This window comes from Grampus griseus (assembly GCF_964374135.1).
Source record: "Grampus griseus genome assembly, chromosome: 7".
In the NCBI taxonomy this organism is placed as follows: Eukaryota; Metazoa; Chordata; class Mammalia; order Artiodactyla; family Delphinidae; genus Grampus; species Grampus griseus.
The window spans coordinates 34,504,741-34,525,902 of NC_139001.1; the positions used below are offsets into that span (position 1 = coordinate 34,504,741).

Here is a 21,162-nt window from a genome sequence, read left to right on the forward strand (position 1 = left end):
TCAAGAGTCAGGATTTCCAGTTTCAATGGCTTTTTGTTCGTCAATGCCAGGAAGGATCTTTCCTGGGTGTAGTGTCTCATACTGGGGGAAAGTGCACAGATTGGAAACCTATTGAGGTCACATTTGAGGGAGAACTCTCAAGCACTTTTTATTTAACATCCGTATGTTATCAAGATTATAGAGATTGGAGATTATCTGAAGTATTATGTCATCATCAAAGGTTCAGCAACAGACTTCCAACATGCCTTCTCTGTATCTTGGGAAAACTGTCTCATTAGATGTCATCTGCTTCAATTCTGGAAAATCTTTACTGTCAGGTCACCAGGTAATTTGCAGTTCCAGTCAGAGTTTGGTTCTTCTTTAGTGTGTCATATGAATCTAAGAGTCTGTTTCCTGGAGTTTGGTGGCACAAGGGTTGGTTAGTAGTACTTGAAAGGGCCCTCTCCAGCAAGATCTTCTGGAGGTTTCTTTTCCAAAAGACAAAATCTTCAGGTTTCAAGGTGTGATGCTTAAGGTCTTTGTCTTCCTAGAGTACCTGTGAAAAGATTGTCCTACCAAAACATGGTTATTTTTGATAGAAGCAATTAGGCTTTTGCAATATTGGAGTATCTCTCCTTTTAAAAGTTGTGGATCAAAAGAGGCAAGAGCCAATTGTATTGGGTGTCCTGTGACTCTCTCAAAGTTTATGAGTTCCAGAAGGCATGGATCTGAGATTTAGAAGGACCAACTTCAATGCTTGTGGCCAAGGTATTTGGAGGGCCTCTACAAATTTTGCCCATTGAGTCTTAATAGTGCTATTAGTGTGTCTGACTAAATTAGAGGATTGAGGGTGATAAATACAGTAAAAGTGTTGTAAAACCAACCAAACAGTGCTGACTTGTCGAAGTATCTGACCAGCAGGACTTCCCTGGCAGTCCAGTGGTTAAGACTCCGAGCTTCCACTGCAGGGGACATGGGTTTGGTCCCTCATTGGAGAACTAAGACCCCACATGCTGTGTGGCATGGCAAAAAAAAAAGAAGTACCTGACCAACAAAATGGTTCCTCAATCACTATGAAGTTCAAGAGGAATTCTCCAGGTTGGGATAAATTTTTCCAAAAGTACTTTAGCCATAGAAGAGGCAGTAGCCTGTCTCAAGGGAAGGCTTCAGTTCAGTGTGAAAACAAATGGACTGTGACAAAAACATATTTATATCTATGAGATGAAGGAAGTTGTATGAAATCCATTTTCCAGAACTTGAGCGGTCCATTAAGCAATTTAAAATGTCTAAGAGCCAAAATTAATGCACAGAAATCTCTTGCATTCCTATACACTAATGATGAAAAATCTGAAAGAGAAATTAAGGAAACACTCTCATTTACCATTGCAGCAAAAAAATAAAATACCTAGGAATAAATCTACCTAAGGAGACAAAAGACCTGTATGCAGAAAACTATAAGACACTAATGAAAGAAATTAAAGACGATACAAACAGATGGAGAGATATACCATGTTCTTGGATTGGAAGAATCAACACTGTGAAGATGACTATACCACCCAAAACAATCTACAGATTCAATGCAATCCCTATCAAACTACCAATGGCATTTTTCACAGAACTAGAACAAAAAATTTCACAGTTTGTGTGGAAACACAAAAGACTCCAAATAGCCAAAGCAATCTTGAGAAAGAAAAACAGAGCTGGAGGAATCAGGCTCCTGGACTTCAGACTATACTACAAAGCTACAGTAATCAAGACAGTATGGTACTGGCACAAAAACAGAAATATAGATCAATGGAACAGGATAGAAAGCCCAGAGATAAACTCATGCACCTATGGTCACTTAATCTATGACAAAGGAGGCAAGGATATGCAATGGAGAAAAGATGGTCTCTTTAATAAGTGGTGCTGGGAAAACTAGACAGCTACATGTAAAAGAATGAAATTTGAACACTTCCTAACACCACACACAAAAATAGACTCAAAATAGATTAAAGACCTAAATGTAAATCCAGACACTATGAAACTCTTAGAGGAAAACATAGGCAGAACACTCTATGATGTAAATCACAGCAAGATCCTTTTTGACCCACCTCCTAGAGAAATGGAAATACAAGCAAAAATAAACAAATGGGACCTAATGAAACTTAAAAGCTTTTGCACAGCAAAGGAAACCATAAACAAGACAAAAAGACAACCCTCAGAATGGGAGATAATATTTGCAAGTGAAGCAACTGACAAAGGATTAATCTCCAAAATATACAAGCAGCTCATGCAGCCCAATATCAAAAAAACAAACGACCCAATCCAAAAATGGGCCAAAGACCTAAATCGACATTTCTCCGAAGAAGATATACACATTGCCAACAAACACATGCAAGGATGCTCAACGTCACTAATTTCATTGGTGAAATGCAAATCAAAACTACAATGAGGTATCACCTGACACCGGCTAGAATGGCCATCATCAAAAAATCTACAAGCAATAAATGCTGGAGAGAGTGTGGAGAAAAGGGAACACTTTTGCACTGCTGGTGGGAATGTAAATTGATACAGCCACTATGGAGAACACTATGGAGGTTCCTTAAAAAACTAAAAATAGAACTACCATATGACCCAGCAATCTCACTACTGGGCATATACCCTGAGAAAACCATAATTCAAAAAGAGTCATGTGGGCTCCCCTGGTGGCGCAGTCGTTGAGAATCTGCCTGCCAATGCAGAGGACATGGGTTCGAGTCCTGGTCTGGGAAGCTCCCACATGCCGTGGAGCAACTGGGCCCGTGAACCACAACTACTGAGCCTGCGCGTCTGGAGCCTGTGCTCCGCAACAAGAGAGGCCACAATAGTGAGAGGCCCGCGCTCCGCGATGAAGAGTGGCCCCCACTTGCCACAACTAGAGAAAGCCCTCGCACAGAAACGAAGACCCAACAGAGCAAAAATAATTAATTAATAAACTCCTACCCCCAACATCTTCTAAAAAAAAAAAAAAAGTCATGTACCACAATGTTCACTGCAGCTCTATTTACAATAGCCAGGACATGGAAGCAACCTAAGTGACCATTGACAGATGAATGGATAAAGAAGGTGTGGCACACATATACAATGGAATATTAGCCATAAAAATAAACGAAATTGAGTTATTTGTAGTGAGGTGGTTGGACCTAGAGTCTGTCAGACAGAGTGAAGTAAGTCAGAAAGAGAAAAACAAATACCGTATGCTAACACATATATATGGAATCTAAAAAAAAAAAAAAGGTTCAGGAATAAAGATGCAGAGGTTTAGAATGGACTTGAGGACACGAGGGTGGGGGAAGGGTAAGCTGGGACGAAGTGAGAGAGTGGCATGCACATATATACACTACCAAGTGTAAAATAGATAGCTAGTGGGAAGCAGCTGCATAGTACAGGAAGATCAGCTCGGTGCTTTGTGCCCACCTAGAGGGGTGGGATAGGGAGAGTGAGAGGGAGATGCAAGAGGGAGGAGATATGGGGATATATGTACACGTATAGCTGATTCACTTTGTTGTACAGCGGCAACTAACACAACATTGTGAAGCAATTATACTCCAATAAAGATGTTTAAAAAAAAATGGGAGCAATATGGACAAGAATCCCTGGGTTGTATTTCAGACAAATGGGACAATTGAGATAGGCACTTTTTGCAGCCTTGGTGTTTCCCCACCAATACTGATTGATGAATGCTATCACTTTGTCAGTAGACTAATGGTTTAGTGCATGTACAATGGTGAGCAGCGGGAATTTTAGTCTTCGGTAGGCCTGGGGTGTTGTTTCATCCAAATGAGAGCTTTCTCTTTATCAAACCAACAATTGTTGAATTTTAAATCTTGTTTTTCTTTTTTTTTTTGAGGCTGGCTAACTTCTCTAGCCAGTTTTTCTAAGTTATCATTTGGGGAAATATCCCTTTGAACCATGACAGAGGTTTGGCTGCTGTTGGTTCCTTTAAGAGCAACATTCCTTGTGGAAATGTCAGCAAGATGATTTCCCTTAGCTTCCAGAAAGTCAAGTTTAGAATGCCTCGGAATCTTAATAATAGGTAAAGTGGCAGGTAAAAGTATTGCATCCAATAATTCCTGAACATAGGGGTCATTCTAAATTTCATATTTGCAGAAATAAGGAAGCCATGTTGCTTCCACAGCATTCCAAAATCATGAAAATGCTTCAAAAGTATATCTAATATCAGTATGAGTATTGGCATTTTTGCCTTTGGCCTAAAGTGCAAGCCCATGTAAGAGTGTATAATTCAGCCTCTTGGCTGAAGTAGTCATGGGTAAGTATACTGCCTCAACAACATCAAAAGGGGTTGCAGTATCATACCCAGCACAACATTTGCCATTGTCACCTTTTTTTTTCACTATACATTGTTTAATATAGCAAATATAGAAAATTAGGAAAAATAGAGAAGCTATGAAAAGCACTATTAACAATCTAAATTTAATGGATATGTGGATTCTCAGAATCAACAAACTGAAAATCCACAATCTCCTCAAAAATATGTAGAACATTTACAAAAACTGGCTATTGTCACCTTTTAAATAAGAGCCATCATTGAACTGTGAGATGTCAGCGTTACGTAAACGTATTTCCTACAGGTCATCATGGAGAGTCTGGAGGTGACCTGTCAGAATTAAGTAGTGGTGAGGGACTTTGTCAGTGATGGAAGGGAGAAGAGTAGCAGGGTTAAGGTTATTACAAAATAAAAGAATTACGTGAAGAGCAGTTAACAAAAGGATTTCACAGGAGGTGAGGCAGCTCACTGAAAGATGTTGAGTGTGATGAGAGTTGAGGAGAGCTTCTACTGTATGGGGTATAAGAATGGATAAAGGGGATCCCACAGTTATTTTCTTGGTGACCTTAACCAAAAGGCTGTAACAGCTCTAAGGCAAGGGAGTATTCCAGTGCCACACAGTTCTGTTTCTGGTTATAACACCCTATGTGTTAACAGAGGCCCCTGTGTTTTGGGGTGAGTACCCCAAGGACCTTCCCTTCCTTTTCATATACAAAAGGGAATCTGATAATTGGGATGCCCAAAGGGCAGGTGGGCTCATCAAACTCTCCTTTAAGGACTTAAAAGCTATGTTGTCTGATTCTTCCCATAAAATTGGGTCGGGGTTGATGTTCTTTAGTAAAACATACAGAAGTTTGGCCATAAAAGAGAAATTTGGAATTTAATTTCAGCAGTAACCAGCGAGCCTGAGAAAAACCTCACAGTTGGTGCTTAGTTTGGGGGTCTGGGAAACTTAGGACATTATGAAGTCTGTCTGGATCTAGGTGTAGCCCTTATTCTCATATCTGATGCTCTAAATATCAAACCTGGATTTGGGCAAACTGCAATTTTTCCTTGGTGACCTTATGTCCCTTTAAGGCTAAAAGCTTTAGCAAGTAGATGCTGTCTTCCTGTGAGGAGGCTTGAGAAGGAGAGCAAAGAAGCAAATCATCCACATATTGCAACAAAGTAGAACCTCAAGGGAACTTTATATCATCCAGAACAGCCTTCAGGATTTGTGAGACTAAGGATTCCGAGTAAAAACCCTGAGGCATTAGTGTCCAGGTGAATTGTTTTTCTTCCCAAGTGAAGACAAAATGGTATCGGCTGTCTTCATCAATCAGAATACTAAAGAATTCACTACATGAATCAATTACAGTAAAGAATTTACTCTGGAGGGAATGGGTATCAGTAATGTGTAAGGGTTAGGGACAACAGTGTGTCAAGGGAGAGCAATGTTTATTACTTGGAGGTCCTGGACAAACCTCCACCGTGGGCCCTTGGGTTTTCTCACCAGTAAAATGAGGGTATTACAGGGACTAGTACAAAGGATACTGAGGCCTTGAGCCTTGTATTCTTTTATTATGGGCTCTGTGCATTGAAGGACTTCTTTACTTATAGGGTATTGATTAATTCTGTGAGGAGGTTTCGAAGGATCTATTTGAATCTTGATGGGAGGTGTGCTGTGAATTTTGCCAATATCGGTTGGAGAGTTTGCCCATAAGGAGGATGGTAGCTCCTAATTCAATAGGGACAAATGATCAGTGTTTCCACAATCATTTCTAGTGCCATGAGAGATGGAGCAAATAAAAGACATCATAGGGTCATTTGATTCACCTTGTTGGCTGCTGTGATGACTCAAATTCTAGAATTATTCCCCCTTTTGGGAGCAAGAAATTCTGCCATGATACTTCTCTAAGAAGTTTCAGCCTAATAAATGGATAGAAGAGGAGGAACTAAGGAGAAAAGGGTGAATATGTCTCAAAGGGTCTAAATGAAAGGGAATCAGTTCAGAGATGGGAATCTCTGTTGGCTCATTAGAGCTTCCCACTATTTGAACTGTTTTAGTACTCCGAAGCAGGGGCTGCTTTATAGTTGTGTGGTTGAGCACTGAGTGTGGCTCTGATGTCTGTTAGGACTGGAAGAGATTCATCCCCAACCTGGAGAAATATTTCTCTAAACCAATTAAGAGGGAGTGTTGGGAAGAGCCCCTTTAGTTCTTTGGCACCCCATCATTGAGAATTGGGAGGCTGTTGGAAAGGCTGGTTAAAGGGCTGAAGGCACCTGAAGTGCTTGAATCTGTAAAATCTCCTTTCCAGTGTCCTAGCTCTTTGTAGTAGTAGCAGAAACTAGGAGGGTTCTGGTCTTATTTAGGGACCCTCAATTGCTGGAGTTGAAGATTAAGAATTTTGGCCGTCTTCCTTATAGGTGAGTCATCTAGAGTGTGAGAACAGTGGTTTGTCAGATTCACTAAATCTGGAGTGGAAATAATTTTGCATTCCATTCTGGCCTTTTTTACTTGAAGGGAAAGGTGCCCGTTCAGCCCATTAATAAACATAGAGCTAAAACCCACCTGGGTGGAATCAACATCTGAAGGAAAACCAGAATTTTCTTTAAAAATTATCTGAAGTCAACTGTAACAGTCACGAACAGTTTCATCAGGTTTTTGTGTGCAAGGCTGAATTTTGTTCTAGTCAACAGGCTTTGGAAAAAGCCCTAGGAATTGCCCAGTGAAGTCCGGTAGCAACTGCCCAAGCCTGATAATATAACAAGGTAGTGGGCTGGTTTCCTGTTTGTAATTTTAGAAACCTTTTAGGATTTTTTCAGTTAGCAGTTTTCATCCAATAGTGGGCAGACCTTCACTGACAAGTGTATGAACTAGCTGATATAAGTCAGAGAAACCGGATTGATAAGTTTGAATGACTATAGTAAATTCCTCAGCAAATCTGTGAGAATCTTTGGTTACTTTGGGAAGATATTTGACTATGGCTCACAGTTCAGCTTTAGTCTAGGGAATATAAGAAATTAAGGGTTTAGCCTCTGGATCCTCAGCAGGCTCAATTTTAATGGGACAGGTTCTGATAAATTCAGAGGAAAAGGAGTGGGGAGAGTTTCAGAGAAAAAGGGAAGTTCAGAGGGAGAATTACTATGGAGAAACTGAGGGCATTGAAGGAAGGAAGATGGCACTGGAGGTGGAGCCTGAGACAAAGAAGCCTGAGGCTTTGGGAGACATTTTTCCTTTAATTATTTGTTTATTTCCCTCAGTTAATCTTAGAATCTTATTTTGCAGAGAGGCAATTTTACATTCAGAAGCCTCAAAATAACAATCAAAATAGGCATTCCATTCAGTTCTGGAAGTTTTAGAGCTATTGTAATATAAATTGGTTTTAAGAAAATTAAGTTTGGGGATTTCAAAAGTTCCCCATAATGGCCATTGATATTCTATTTTTTATTTTTTGGCTTCACCGAGTGGCTTTCAGGATCTTAGTTCCCTGACCAGGGATCGAATATGGGCCCTGACAGTGAGAGCGCAGAGTCCTAACCACTGGACTGCCAGGGAATTCCCATTATTTTAAATTGCCTTTGGTCAAGTCCATCCATTTAGTCAGAAATGTGCATGAGGAAGGACAATGCATTTTAAACATGAAATCAGCCAGAGTCCCTCTCTAGGGTGGGGCATCCTCAAAATATTTGATAACTGGGGTATCATTTCTCAGAGATTTTTCTCCAGAGTAACAGAATAATTTTTTTAAAAATTTATTATATTTAATAATATATACATATTTATTGAAGTATAGTTGATTTGCAACGTTGTGCTAATTTCTGCTATACAGCAAAGTGATTCAGTTATACATACACATATATTCTTTTTTATATTCTTTTCCATTATGGTTTATCACAGGATATTGTATATAGTTCCCTGTGCTATACAGTAGGACCTTGTTGTTTATCCATTCTGTATATAATAGTTTGCATCTGCTAACCCCAAATTCTCACTCCATCCCTCCTTCATCCCCCTCCCCTTTGGCAACCACAAGTCTGTTCAGTATGTCTGTGAGCCTGTTTCTGTTTCATAGATAAGTTCTTTTGTGTCATATTTTAGATTCCACGTATAAGTGATATCATATGGTATTTGTCTTTCTCCTTCAGACTTATTTCACTTAGTATGATAATCTCTAGGTCCATCCATGTTGCTGCAAATGGCATTATTTCATTCTTTTTTATGGCTGACTAGTATTCCATTGTCTATATGTATCACTTCTTCTTTATCCATTCATCTATTGATAGACATTTAGGTTGTGTCCATGTCTTGGCTATTGTAAATAGTGCTACTATGAACACTAGGGTATGTATCTTTTTGATTATGGTTTTGTCTGGATATATGCCCAGAAATGGGATTGCTGGATCATATGGCAACTCTATTTTTAGTTTTTTGATGAACATCTGTACTGTTTTCCATAGTGGCTGCACCAACTTATATTCCTACCAACAGCATTTCCCATACCCTCTCCAGCATTTGTTATTTGTAGACGTTTTAATGATGGCCATTCTGACCAGTGTGAGGTGGTACCTCATTATAGTTTCGATTTGCATTTCTCTAATAATTAGCAAAGTTGAGCATCTTTTCATGTGCCTATTGGCCATCTGTATATCTTCTGTGGAGTAATGTCTATTTAGATCTTCTGCCCATTTTTTGATTGGGTTGTTTTTTGTTGTTGTTGAGTTATATGAACCGTTTGTATATTTCGGAAATTAAACCCTTGTCAGTTGCATCATTTGCAAATATTTTCTCCTATTCCATAGGTTGTCTTTTTGTTTTGTTTATGGTTTCCTTTGCCGTGCAAAAGTTTGTAAGTTTGATGAGCTCCCTTTTGGGTTTTTTTTGACCACACTGCATGGCTGTGGGATCTCAGTTCCCTGACCAGGGATTGAACCCAGGCCATGGCAGTGAAAGCCTGGAATCCTAACCACTAGGCCACCAGGGAATTCCCCATTTGTTTAGTTTTGCTTTTATTTCTATTGCCTTGGGAGACTGACCTAAGAAAACATTGGTACGATTTATGTCAGAGAATGTTTTGCCTACTTCTAGGAATTTTATGGTGTCATGTCTTATATTTAAGTCTTTAAGCCATCTTGAGTTTATTTTTGTGTATGGTGTTGAAGGTGTGTTCTAACTTCATTGATTTACATGCGGCTGTCCAACTTTCCCAATACCACTTGCTAAAGAGACTGTCTTTTCCCCATTGTATATTCTTGCCTCCTTTGTCGAAGATTAATTGCCTTTAGGTGTGTGGGTTTATTTCTGGGCTCTCTATTCTGTTCCATTGATCCATATGTCTGTTTTTGTGCCAATACCATGCTGTTTTGATTACTGAAGCTTTGTAGTATTGTCCGAAGTCTGGGAGAGTTATGCCTTCTGCTTTGTTCTTTTTCTTCAATATTGCTTTGGCAATTCTGGGTCTTTTATGATTCCATATACATTTTGGGATTATTTGTTCTAGTTCTGAGAAATGTCCTGGATAATTTGATAGGGATTGCATTAAATCTGTAGATTGCTTTGGGTTGTATGACCATTTAAACACTATTAATTCTTCCAATCCAAGAGCATGGGATATATTTCCATTCTAAAAGAATACTTTTCAACAACTTACAGCTCAAACAACTCAATTCAAATAGCTTAAACAGTCAAATATCTCAAACAACTTATAGCTCAAACAGCCTTCAGGCCTAATACCAGTCAGTTCTAAGGAGACAGGCTGTCTGAAGACTTCTCAGCCAGTTCCCATAGAACAATCCCTATTCCAATGGAATAGGTGGACAGCTGAATTGACACAGTTTCAGTGAAACAGCTCCTGTTGCAGTAGTAATGGGCCAAAGGCTTCTCAGCCAGCTTCAGTTGAAACAGTCTGATCTCAGAATCAGAATAAAGTGCCAAATGAGTACTCACATACAGAACAAGGCCTTAACCAGAAAGGACAAAACCTTAAAATAGATTCTGAATAAGTCCTGGAGAGCTTCTAGTGCAAAGAGGCTGGAGACCTGAGTCCAAGAGAAAGACATACCTTCAAACTTCAGGGTCAGCAAGAAAAGCAGTGAGCTCACTGGGCTTAATTGTGGTTACTGCACCTGTTGGCTCATCTGCCCCAGAGCCATCTGGCCCCCATATGGGTTACCAGAATATTGACCTAAAACAAATAGACTGGCAGGTATTTCTCCAGCAAAAATGGGTTTATTCAGGATCAGCAAACACACTCTATTATTTAGATTTTTGAGGCTTAGGGATTCAAGAAACCTGGCATTCAATCTCTCCACATAGGAATGATGATAGGTTAAGGTGAAAACTCTTTGTTCTTGTAAACTGTTTATTCAGAAAGTAGTTTGAGGTGACTTGCTAAGTAAGTAATATTATGGATGACCACAATATCTACATTCTAAATTATATAACATTCAAGGTATTTATTAATAAAACAAAAAAGAACCTAACAGAGTTAACTGTGATGGCATATGGTATAATTGTTAGCTATAGGATTATTTAGGAAGGACTCTTTATTGCTTATTAATTCATACCCTTTGGTATATTAAAATGCAAAGGAAATCTTTTCCTTGTTCCTAAAAACAAGAAATCTTACTGATAACCCAGATTTAAATGTTTCTGTGTTAGAAAATTATCTCAAATATATGTTGAACTGTTGCTTGACATATTTACATGGCCATCTTTCTTTGATGTCTTTTTATAAACCAAATTTTACTTTTTGGAGGCCTCTGTGTGATGTAAAGTTATTTACCAAAAATAAAAAGGCAACTAAACTAATAGAACTGCTTTACTATTATTATTCAAAGTAGTATTAGTAGCAGCAGCAGCAGTGTACTACTACTCTTAATAGTAGTAGTCACTATTACTACTGCTACTAATTGGTGTGTTCTATTACTATTAATATTAATACACTGGTCATAGTAGACCTTATGTTTATAAAGGATGTTAATGTTTACAAAATATTTTCACATGCACTTAATTTTATTTTTAATTTATTTTAAAATATTTATCGATTTATTTATTTATATTGGCTGTGATGGGTCTTAGCTGTGGCATGCAGGATCTTTTAGTTGTGGCGGGATCTAGTTCCTGGACCAGGGATCGAACCCAGGCCCCCTGTATTGGGAGCTTGGAGTCTTACCCACTGGACCACCAGGGAAATCCCTCACATGCATTTTATAACTTTCCACAGAAAATTTCTGAGTAAGAAGGACTGCTTTACTTTCAAAGTAAGCTGACAATGATTGTTATTCTTCTGAAAGAAGGCCATGGACTACTGTTAAGTAAATATAATATCAATTTAGCTGGTGAGGAAAAAGTAGAACCTTTTTTCTCAAGATGCGTTTCAGGTTCTACTCTTAAAATGCAGTGTTAAAACTGTCTTGGAGGATTTCCCAGGTCCTTCTGGGATAAAAATAGTTTTCTTTTAAAACATAGCTTCCTTTTTCAGAACCTGACCAGTTGCAGGAGCTGTAGCCTCAGGGGACATTATGCAATAAGGCTTACCCACAACAGAGATTCTTAGCACTAGGTGACTTTTTATAGGAAATGTAAAAGTGAAATTCTCCATCAGTTCTCTATACCTATTTCTTAGCATTCAGTTCACATTTTAAAATACAAAAATGCCATTAAGAATTTTCAGAAGCCAAGTAAAAAGGTTAAATAACATTAAGAACTTTGGTGTTTTCTATTCAGAAAGACAAATGCACCCCAATGTTCACTGCAACCTAAGTATCCATCAATAGGTGAATGGATAAAGAAGATGAGATACACACACACACACACACACACACACACACACACACACACACACACGGAATATTACTCAGCCATAAAGAATGAAATACTGCCATTTGCAACAACATGGTTGAAACTAGAGGGTATTATGCTTAGTGAAATAAGGCAGACAGAGAAAGACAAATACTGTATGTTATCACTCATATGTGGAATCTAAAAAGAAAACAAATGAATGAATATAACAAAACAGAAACAGGGCTTCCCTGGTGGCACAGTGGTTGAGAGTCCGCCTGCTGATGCAGGGGACACGGGTTCGTGCCCCGGTCCGGGAAGATCCCATGTGCCGTGGAGCAGCTGGGCCCGTGGGCCATGGCCACTGAGCCTGCGCGTCTGGGGCCTGTGCTCCGTGGCGGGAGAGGCCACAGCAGTGAGAGGCCCGCGTACCGCAAAAAACAAAACAAAACAAAAACAAAACAGAAACAAACTCGAAGATGTAGAGAACAAAGCAGTGGTTACCAGTTGGAAGAGTGAAGTGGTGGGGAGGGGCAGGATAGGGGTAGGGGACTAGAAGATACAAACTAAATATGTATAAAATAAATAAGCAACAAGGATATATTGTAGAGTACAGGGAAATACGGCCATTATTTTGTGATAACATTTTTAAAATAAATTTATTTAATTTATTTATTTATTTAGGCTGTGTTGGGTCTTCATTGCTGCATGAGGTCTTTCTCTAGTTGTGGCAAGCGGGGGCCACCCCTTGCTGCAATGTGCGGGCTCCTCACTGCAGTGGCCTCTCTTGTTGCGGAGCACGGGCTCTAGGCATGCGGGCTTCAGTAGTTGCGGCACGTGGGCTCGGTAGTTGTGGCTCGCGGGCTCTAGAGTGCAGGCTCAGTAGTTGTGGCGCACGGAACTAGCCGCTCTGTAGCATCTGGGATCTTCCCAGACTAGGGCTTGAACCCATGTCCCCTGCATTGGCAGGCAGACCCCCAACCACTGTGCCATCAGGGAAGTCCCTATATGATAACTTTAAATAGAATATAACCTGGGACTTTGCTGGTGGTCCAGTGGTTAAGAATCCACCTGCCAATGCAGGAGACACGGGTTCGAGCCCTTGTCCGGGAAGAACCCACATGCCATGGAGCAACTAAGCCCGTGTGCCACAACTGCTGAGCCTGTGCTCTAGAACCCCCGAGCCACAACTAATGAAGCCCGCGTGCCTAGAGCTCGTGCTCCGCTACAAGAGAAGCCACCGCGGTGAGAAGCCCGCGAACCGCAATGAAGAGTAGCCCCCGTTCACTGCAACTAGAGAAAGCCCGTGCACAGCAACAAAGATCCAATGCAGCCAAAAATAAATTTAAATAAATAAATAAATTTATATTAAAAAAACATTTCAAATAATTTTCTAAAACTCCATCTTAAGGTTTTGTTGACTGGTATAGGGAATGATAGAAATAAGATAACATGGTTGTCTAGAAAGATAACCTGGCCCTATGACCCCTATCTGAAGAAGGTGTAGGGATCCAGCAGGCAGTACTGGGAGCGCTATTGGTTCTGAGTGCCTTCTTCCCAGAGGATGCTGTCACTTGTCCAACTGGAAGGTTAGATGATTCTGCCATCAGAGTGTTGTGCCCACTCAAAGTGAACCTACCATGTGAGATGCTTGACCTAACCCTTAACTGGTGGAGTCAGCCAATATTTATTAAAAGAATCTGTCGATTGTTGTATTTGTCAATTGCCCAATTGCTTTAGATCAGTTTGTGACAATCTGGTCAACTGTGGAGACCCCTGGAGATTATCAAAGTAAGCCACCAGCAGACTGTTAGCATTTTAGAAAGATCACTTTGGGGGAAGGGAGGTGTGGTGGGCTAGAAGGTGAGACCCCATAGGATTCTATTTTAACCAGGGCGATATATACCTCTTACAATGTGTTTTGTATAATTGCTTCTCTTCTTCCTCCTATAGATTTTTAAGCTACCTAGATTCTGGCAATACCACTTTGGGGTGGTGTATCAGGATAGGGTAGGAGTGGGCAGCCAGATAGGGGAATTTTAAAAAAGCTCTTTACATAGTTCTGATATGTTCACGCTTGCTTCTTCCGGGTGCTTAAGGGAGTGGGGAGAAGAGCCTCAGGGCAGGAGAGGGGACAGGGTTCTGTTGTTGCTGTTGTTTTGTTTGTATGTACATCGTATCTCCTCAGTGTGTATACATTGTGAGCAACTTGAGAATAGGATGTTGAAATATTAAGCCCCTAAACTTTGATTCATCTAGTCTTTAGTTAAAAATATAAATAAACTATTGTCACAATGGTGTTTGACAGTCCTGAGGAGGAAAAAATCAAGTACTTTGCATTTTCAATATACTGATTTGGATAAGCCTTGGAGAACATTTATATGCCAGCAATTTCTTAAGCACAAGGAACTAAGATACTGAACAAGTGGAAAAAGGTCTTGCTTGTATTGGTACAGGCTCTGCTCTTGTAATATTTGCTAAAAAAGGAAGAAGTTCCTCCTTAGTTATACATTTAATGTTAATTACATCGGGCTTTTTCAAAGTTAAGACAAAGTTCCTTGCATCTTCTCCCTGGAATGTAATTGTCTACTGGTTACATTTAGTCAATAAATTATATTTGTTGTAGGATATGAAATTTATTCAGTTAAATTGTAAATGAACTGTGTTCATCAATTTCATCACTATATAAATTGTGTAGCCTCTTCTGACATACAGAAAAATCTCAGAGTCCTGTGTCTGTTTTTCCTTGCTAGCCGTGTATCAGTGTCTAACTTTAAAAATATTAAACCATGACTCATATAATGTACAGTGAGCAAGATCAAAGATATAGTCAATGAGGGAGCCAAGATGAAAACACAAGTTCAAAGGAAGATATGAGAAACTGATAAGGAAGAAAAGAATGCCAGAATAAGATTACACAGTTAGACAAAAACAAAACAAAACAAAAACAACAAACAAACAAACAAAACAAAAAACAACCCCAAACCCAAAAAAACAAAACCAAAAATCAAAACAAAACTGGTGAATGTCCTACAGGGCAAAAAAACTCCTGAAACCTTTGGCGTTATCTTTTCCACTCTACAGAAATCATTTGCTGTTTGTCAATGTTCTACAAGTTAACACCTGTATTAGTTTCCTATTGCTGCTGTAACAAATCACCACACACTTGGTGGCTTAAAATAATACAGATTTATTATCTTACAGTTTTGGAGGTCATATGTCCAAAATGGGTCACACTGGGCTAAAATCAAGTGTCAGCAGTGCTGTGTTCCTTCTGGAGACTCTAGGGGCGAACCCATTTCATGGCCTTTTCCAGCTTCGAGAGACTGCCTACCTCAAGACATATCTTTTCAGAGGATGAACCCTACTAAATAGTGGATACATAAAGTTCCATTTCCCTAGAGCAGTACTGTCCAATATAACTTTCTGGGATGACGAATATGGTCTCCTCTATGCTGTTCAATATTGTACCCACCAGCCACTCATGGCTTTTGAATACTTGAAAGGTGGCTAGGGTAATTAGAGAACTGATTTTTTTATTTAATTAATTAAAATTAAAATCTAAATAAGCCACATGTGGCTTACGGCCACCATATTGGACAGGGCATCCCTAGAGCATCAAATTACTCATTAATGGGTTTATTAGTTCTGGAGTATGACTTTGAACCCTCCCACAGTATTTTTTCCCCTTATTTCCAAGTTTTGGAAAAAATTCAACATGTGCAAGTAACATAAATAGTGACTCCAACAGATTAAAATTCAATAACAATGTAGCCTGATTTCTCTGTTAAGGAACTAGTTTCTTTATTTTTACCTTCCTTAGATCTCCTCGCTCATGAATATCTGAGTTACACAGTATAGGTTTCACAACTATCGAAACTTTGTTTGAATAGAGCATATTGTTTGCTCTTCCTTAGTCAAACATATGTTAAGTATCAGTTTGAGATAGACCCTGTGGTAAAGGATGAGTAAAATACAGTCCCTGACACCACAGTGGACCCATTATCTAGAAAGGGAGAGTACACATGTAGACAAATAGTTGGTGGGAGAGAAAGAAGAACCAGGTACAATAGGGCATAAAGGAGGAAAGGTCACATCCACCCCAAACTGTATCTGTTAGTCTCAGCAAGAAGGTTTATTGGCATGGTGGGTTGAATAGTGTCACCCCAAATTCATGTCTACCTGGAACCTCAGAATGTGACTTTGTTTGGAAATAGGGTCTTTGCAAATGTAATTAGTTAAGATTAGAGGTCATACGGGATTAGGGTTGTCCCAAGTCCAATGATTGCTGTTTTAATAAGAGAAAGAGAGAGAGCTGGACACAGACACACAGGGAAGAAGGCCATGTGATGATGGAGGAAGAGATTGGAGTGATGTGGCTACAAGCCAAGAAGACCAGGAGCCTCCAGAAGAGGCAAGGAGGGATTCTTCCCTAGAACCCATGGCCTTGCCAACACCTTGATTTCAGACTTCCAGCTTCCAGAACTGTGAGGAAATAAATAGTTAAGCCATTCAGTTTGTGGTCATTTGCTACAACAGCCCTAGGAAAGTAATACTTTTTTTTTTTTTTTTTTTTTGGCTGCGCCATGCGACTTGTGGGATCTTAGTTCCCTGATCAGGGATTGAACCCGATCAGTGAAAGCACCTGATCAGGGAAAGCGCCAAGTCCTAACCACTGGATCGCCAGGGAATTTCTTTTCTTTTTTTTTTTTTTTAAGGAGAGTAATACAATTGGAAAGATACTCTGTAGCTCACAGAACTGAGTGCTGAGCTGAAGAAGCCAGGCTTCAGATGTGTAGGAACAGGGGTACCTCTGAGGATCTCAGCTGCAGAGCTCATGTACTCTCCATGCCTGGCCCGGCCATCCAGGCAATCTGCTCCAGTGGCCTTTTAACCTTGTGTACCTCACTCAAGAGTCTGACTCTCATCAGAGAAACTCTGATCTGACTTATTCTGTGCCTTTCCCACAGCCCTCCTGGAACACATGGAGTGGAGGACAGGTAACTTCTCAAAGGAAAAGACCCCAGTCAGATAAAAATGACAGATGACCACTATGCCAATGTTAGCACCATCCTTTTTGGAAGAAGAAACTGTCCTGTTGGATGCTACTCATTTAGCCAAGGAGGGTGGGTGGTTACAGATGTTGAGAAAGATTATCCTGGCAGCTCCGTGCAGAGCGGTTTGGAGCAAGAGTAGCTAGACAGCTGGTGACGTCAGCCAGAGTGAAGTTAAGGGAGCATGGGGGCGTCTCCTGCTGCCATGTCTGTGCCAAGGAAAGAACACTCTCGTTTTGCAATCTGTGGTTTCTTAACATTGACTCATTCAATGTTGTGTAGGGAGGCTGAGAGATGCCTTTATTTTCTATCGCCAATTATTTCCGCCTATTTTTTTACTTCTTTTTGGTATCTTGAAAGTCAGAAAGCTTACTTTTTGCTACTTGTCTACCCAGTTATATGAGACGATCAAGTGTTTTTACTGTTCCAGGGTGGAGCTCAGAGCAGATTGTTTTTCCTTTACGTGAGAGAAAACCCACCCAGAGAAGCCAGGCTCCGAAGGCAAGTGTACAATGCCTCCTGTGCACCCAAGACCCAAGGGGGAAGAACATAGAGCTCAGATGAGTGTCAAGGGTTACAATTTCTCACTATTATGGGCACCAAGGTACTGCTGACATGGAAAAGGGGGTGGAATTGTCTAGACAGAGAAAGGGGGAACAGCATCTCACTCAGTGGGTCCAGCAGGGGTAACAGGCAGGAACCACCTGCTTGTCCTGCTGCCTTAGACTCCCCCTGACATGCTGACATTTGGCCTTAGTGTCCCATCCATCTGTGGGATCAGTCGGGAGTAGCTCTAATCTTGACAACAGTGACTGGGCATTCTGGGACCAGCTATTCCTGAAGGAAAGAAAAAGGTAAAAAGTAGCTAATAAAAGTGGTTATACTCTGCGCTTGTGTAAGAAATGGCTGGATGGGATGGTGGTATGAGAGTCTTTACACTGTATAACTTTTCATATTTTTTTAACTGTGTGAATGTGTTACTTATTTAAAAAATTTAGTAAGTTTTATTCTTTAACAAGGCTTATAGAGCCCAAAGAACTGGTTTTTAGTATGTGGCTTCAAATATGTCTTTTAAAAAAGTATTTTATTCATATCCATGCCACCCAGATTTTAGTGCATCAACTAACATGAATAATTTTTATTCAGACCCCTCTGTTCTTACTGCTTTATAGTTCTCAACCGTGACAAACGTTAAATAAATACCCAGTAACCATCCTTAGCCCTAATACACCAAATTAAAATAAAAATTATATTCACCATCATTTAAAATGATACAAATGATCAAATACACACATTTCTCACATTCATATTAGATTACACAGTTAAGGATTTTTTGTTTTTAAACTTTTTTTTTTTTTTTTTTTTGCGGTACGCGGGCCTCTCACTGTTGTGGCCTCTCCCGTTGCGGAGCACAGGCTCCGGACGCGCAGGCTCAGCGGCCATGGCTCATGGGCCCAGCCGTTCTGCGGCATGTGGGATCTTCCCGGACCGGGGCACGAACCCGTGTCCCCTGCATCGGCAGGCAGACTCTCAACCACTGCGCCACCCGGGAAGACCAAGGATTCTTTTTTAAAGAGCCAAAACATTTTTTCTTTATTACTTTCAACTTATTTTACCTTGGCTACTCCCACTAAGTTCCCCAGCTCTTCGGCTCATGTGTGCAAAAATCTTGTGTAATTTTTTTGTCCTGCCTGTGACCCTTCTGCATCTGTCTCCTTTCTCTTTGTGCTCCTGACCCACTTCCTCCCTTGGACTCCTGTGGCCCAGTGAGGCCTCCAGTCAGCCTGTGGACAGCTGTGTCCCAGTCACTTCAGTCAGACATACTCATGGCCTTCAGCAGCCCTCAGCCTCCTCCAGACTGACTACATGCCCAGTCTTTGCCTTCCCCCCCAGTCACCCAGAGCTCCCAGCTCAGCCTCACCTCCTCTGTGCATTCATTCCGGGAGTCACTGCAGATGAAGGCTTGGTGAGCCTGATAGTGTGGATTCTGGCTGACAGGGTGTCATTTTTCCCTCTCACTTTCTGGTCAAATAAAGCCTAATTCATATGCTGGTCTCTAAAATGCAGATTAGTAGACTTTGATGGATCCTGCATGTTTGTTTTTTTTAATGATATGTATTTTTTAAAGTTTTTTATTTATTTAAAAAAACTGTTTTGGCTGCATTGGATCTTTGTTGCTGCACGCGGACTTACTCTAGTTGCGGCGAGCGGGCTACTCTTGGTTGCGGTGCACGGGCTTCTCATTGCGGTGGCTTCTCTTGTTGCGGAGCACGGGCTCTAGGCGAACAGGCTTCAGTAGTTGTGGTACGTGGGCTTCAATAGTTGTGGCTCACGGGCTCTAGAGCACAGGCTCAGTAGCTGTGGCGCATGGGCTTAGTTACTCCGCGGCACGTGGGATCTTCTTGGACCAGGGCTCAAACCCATGTCCCCTGCATTGGCAGGCAAATTCTTAACCACTGTGCCACCAGGGAAGTCCCAATCCTGCATGTTTTAACTACAACATAAAGGTGATTACAATTTAGAATTCTTTTGCTCCATGTTACCCACTTCAGTATGTGGGAAAATGAGCAATTATGTATTTCTGAAACTGATACCAGATTGTATATTTTTCATAAACAAATTAAAAAAAATAAAATGTTTTGTGATCATGTTATGAAAACGTTTTTACATTGCTTTTTCCCTCCAAATTCCAAAACAATGTTAAGCAGTTGAATAGCTGACCTACCATGAGGAAAATACTCCTTTGCTGTCAGATGCAATACACAGACCCATAGCTACTCCACAGAAAAAACAAAACAATACACAGACCCATAGCTACTCCACAGTAAAAACAAAACAATACAAATTGCAGGTAAAGGATGACAGTTAAAGACTCAGAATGCAATTTCTATTTGCATTTTGTTTTAATTGCATAGCACGGAGAAGATTCTGACACATAGAAATAGTCGTAAGTGGTAAAGTGGCAAGAGGTTTTTTTTGGGGGGGTTTGTTTCATTTCATTTCATTTTTTTTATATTTGTCTTGCAATTTGAAGATGGTCTTTATTTTAAAGTCTGTACAAAAACTCAACAACCTGTTCATTCATTAGTGGTCTCCGATTTGTTAAAATATGGCATTTAGCACATCTGAGTGTGTGTGTGTGTGTGTGTGTGTGTGTGTGTGTGTGTGTGTGTAGCTGTCCTTTATTGAGTACTAGTGTCAGGCATAATACTATGCACTTTATATACCTTGTTTTATGTAGGAATTAGAGTGGACTCACCATCACATCCATACCTGGGTGTATGTTGTTAAATTACTATTTTATAATAACTTAAAACAAAATTTTAAATGTTGCCTATTTTGATTTTTGTGGTTGGTATTGTGAGAGGAGAAACAAAAGTCTCATTTATTTAGTCTGATTTAGCAAAACTATCAATGCAAGTTCTCATCTGACAAAGCACAATGGAATTAAACATGCATATGTTAGCCCACAACTTGTGGGTTGTTTTAGACATTTAATTGGAAAATTAGCATTTGATGAAAAAACTTTGTTTTCTTTGAATCTATAATGTTATTCTCTTTTGCTTTCAGTTTTTCTAATGTTGCCCATTAAGTGTGCAGAAAAGCAGAAGTTTAATTTTCTAACAACGAAAATACTTGTTCCTTTTTATCAGCATATATTTCCCAGGTAGTTTTGGTGGCCACTCTCCAAAGTCCTCAGTGCTTTGTATTTTGTGCTAAGCAGCAGTACAACATTGTAGCAGTTGAACTCAACGAATACAAATAGACAACTCTTCCAAATAGCACTGGTTAATTATAAGTGCAGTAATCAATAGATTTTAATTTGATGTTTTGCACTCAAGTTGTAAGTGACTCTCGAAAGAATCAGGGAGTAGGATCTTTAAAATATCTTAATCCACAGCATTTCCATTTAAATTTTTATTTTAAAATAAAAAGAAAAACTGCATGTTGGGTAAAACACCCTGAACTTTCCTTTGTCAGCATCCAAAGCCATTCACATTTAGTGCTGAAGGATTGAAATGTTGGATAAGATTTGAAGAGAAAACTTGATTTACACA

At 40.0% G+C, this 21,162-nt stretch overlaps 1 protein-coding gene across 1 annotated transcript in view; it reads right to left on the minus strand.

The window, feature by feature from the left end:
- LOC309825351 (aldehyde oxidase 2-like) overlaps positions 1 to 21,162 on the minus strand; it is a gene marked incomplete at both ends in the record, with an annotated part of 98,971 nt that continues 77,809 nt past the window's right edge. Inside the window, 1 exon segment of the mRNA XM_082658907.1 lies at positions 1 to 108. Within this exon segment, the coding sequence (XP_082515033.1) occupies positions 1 to 108 (108 nt within the window).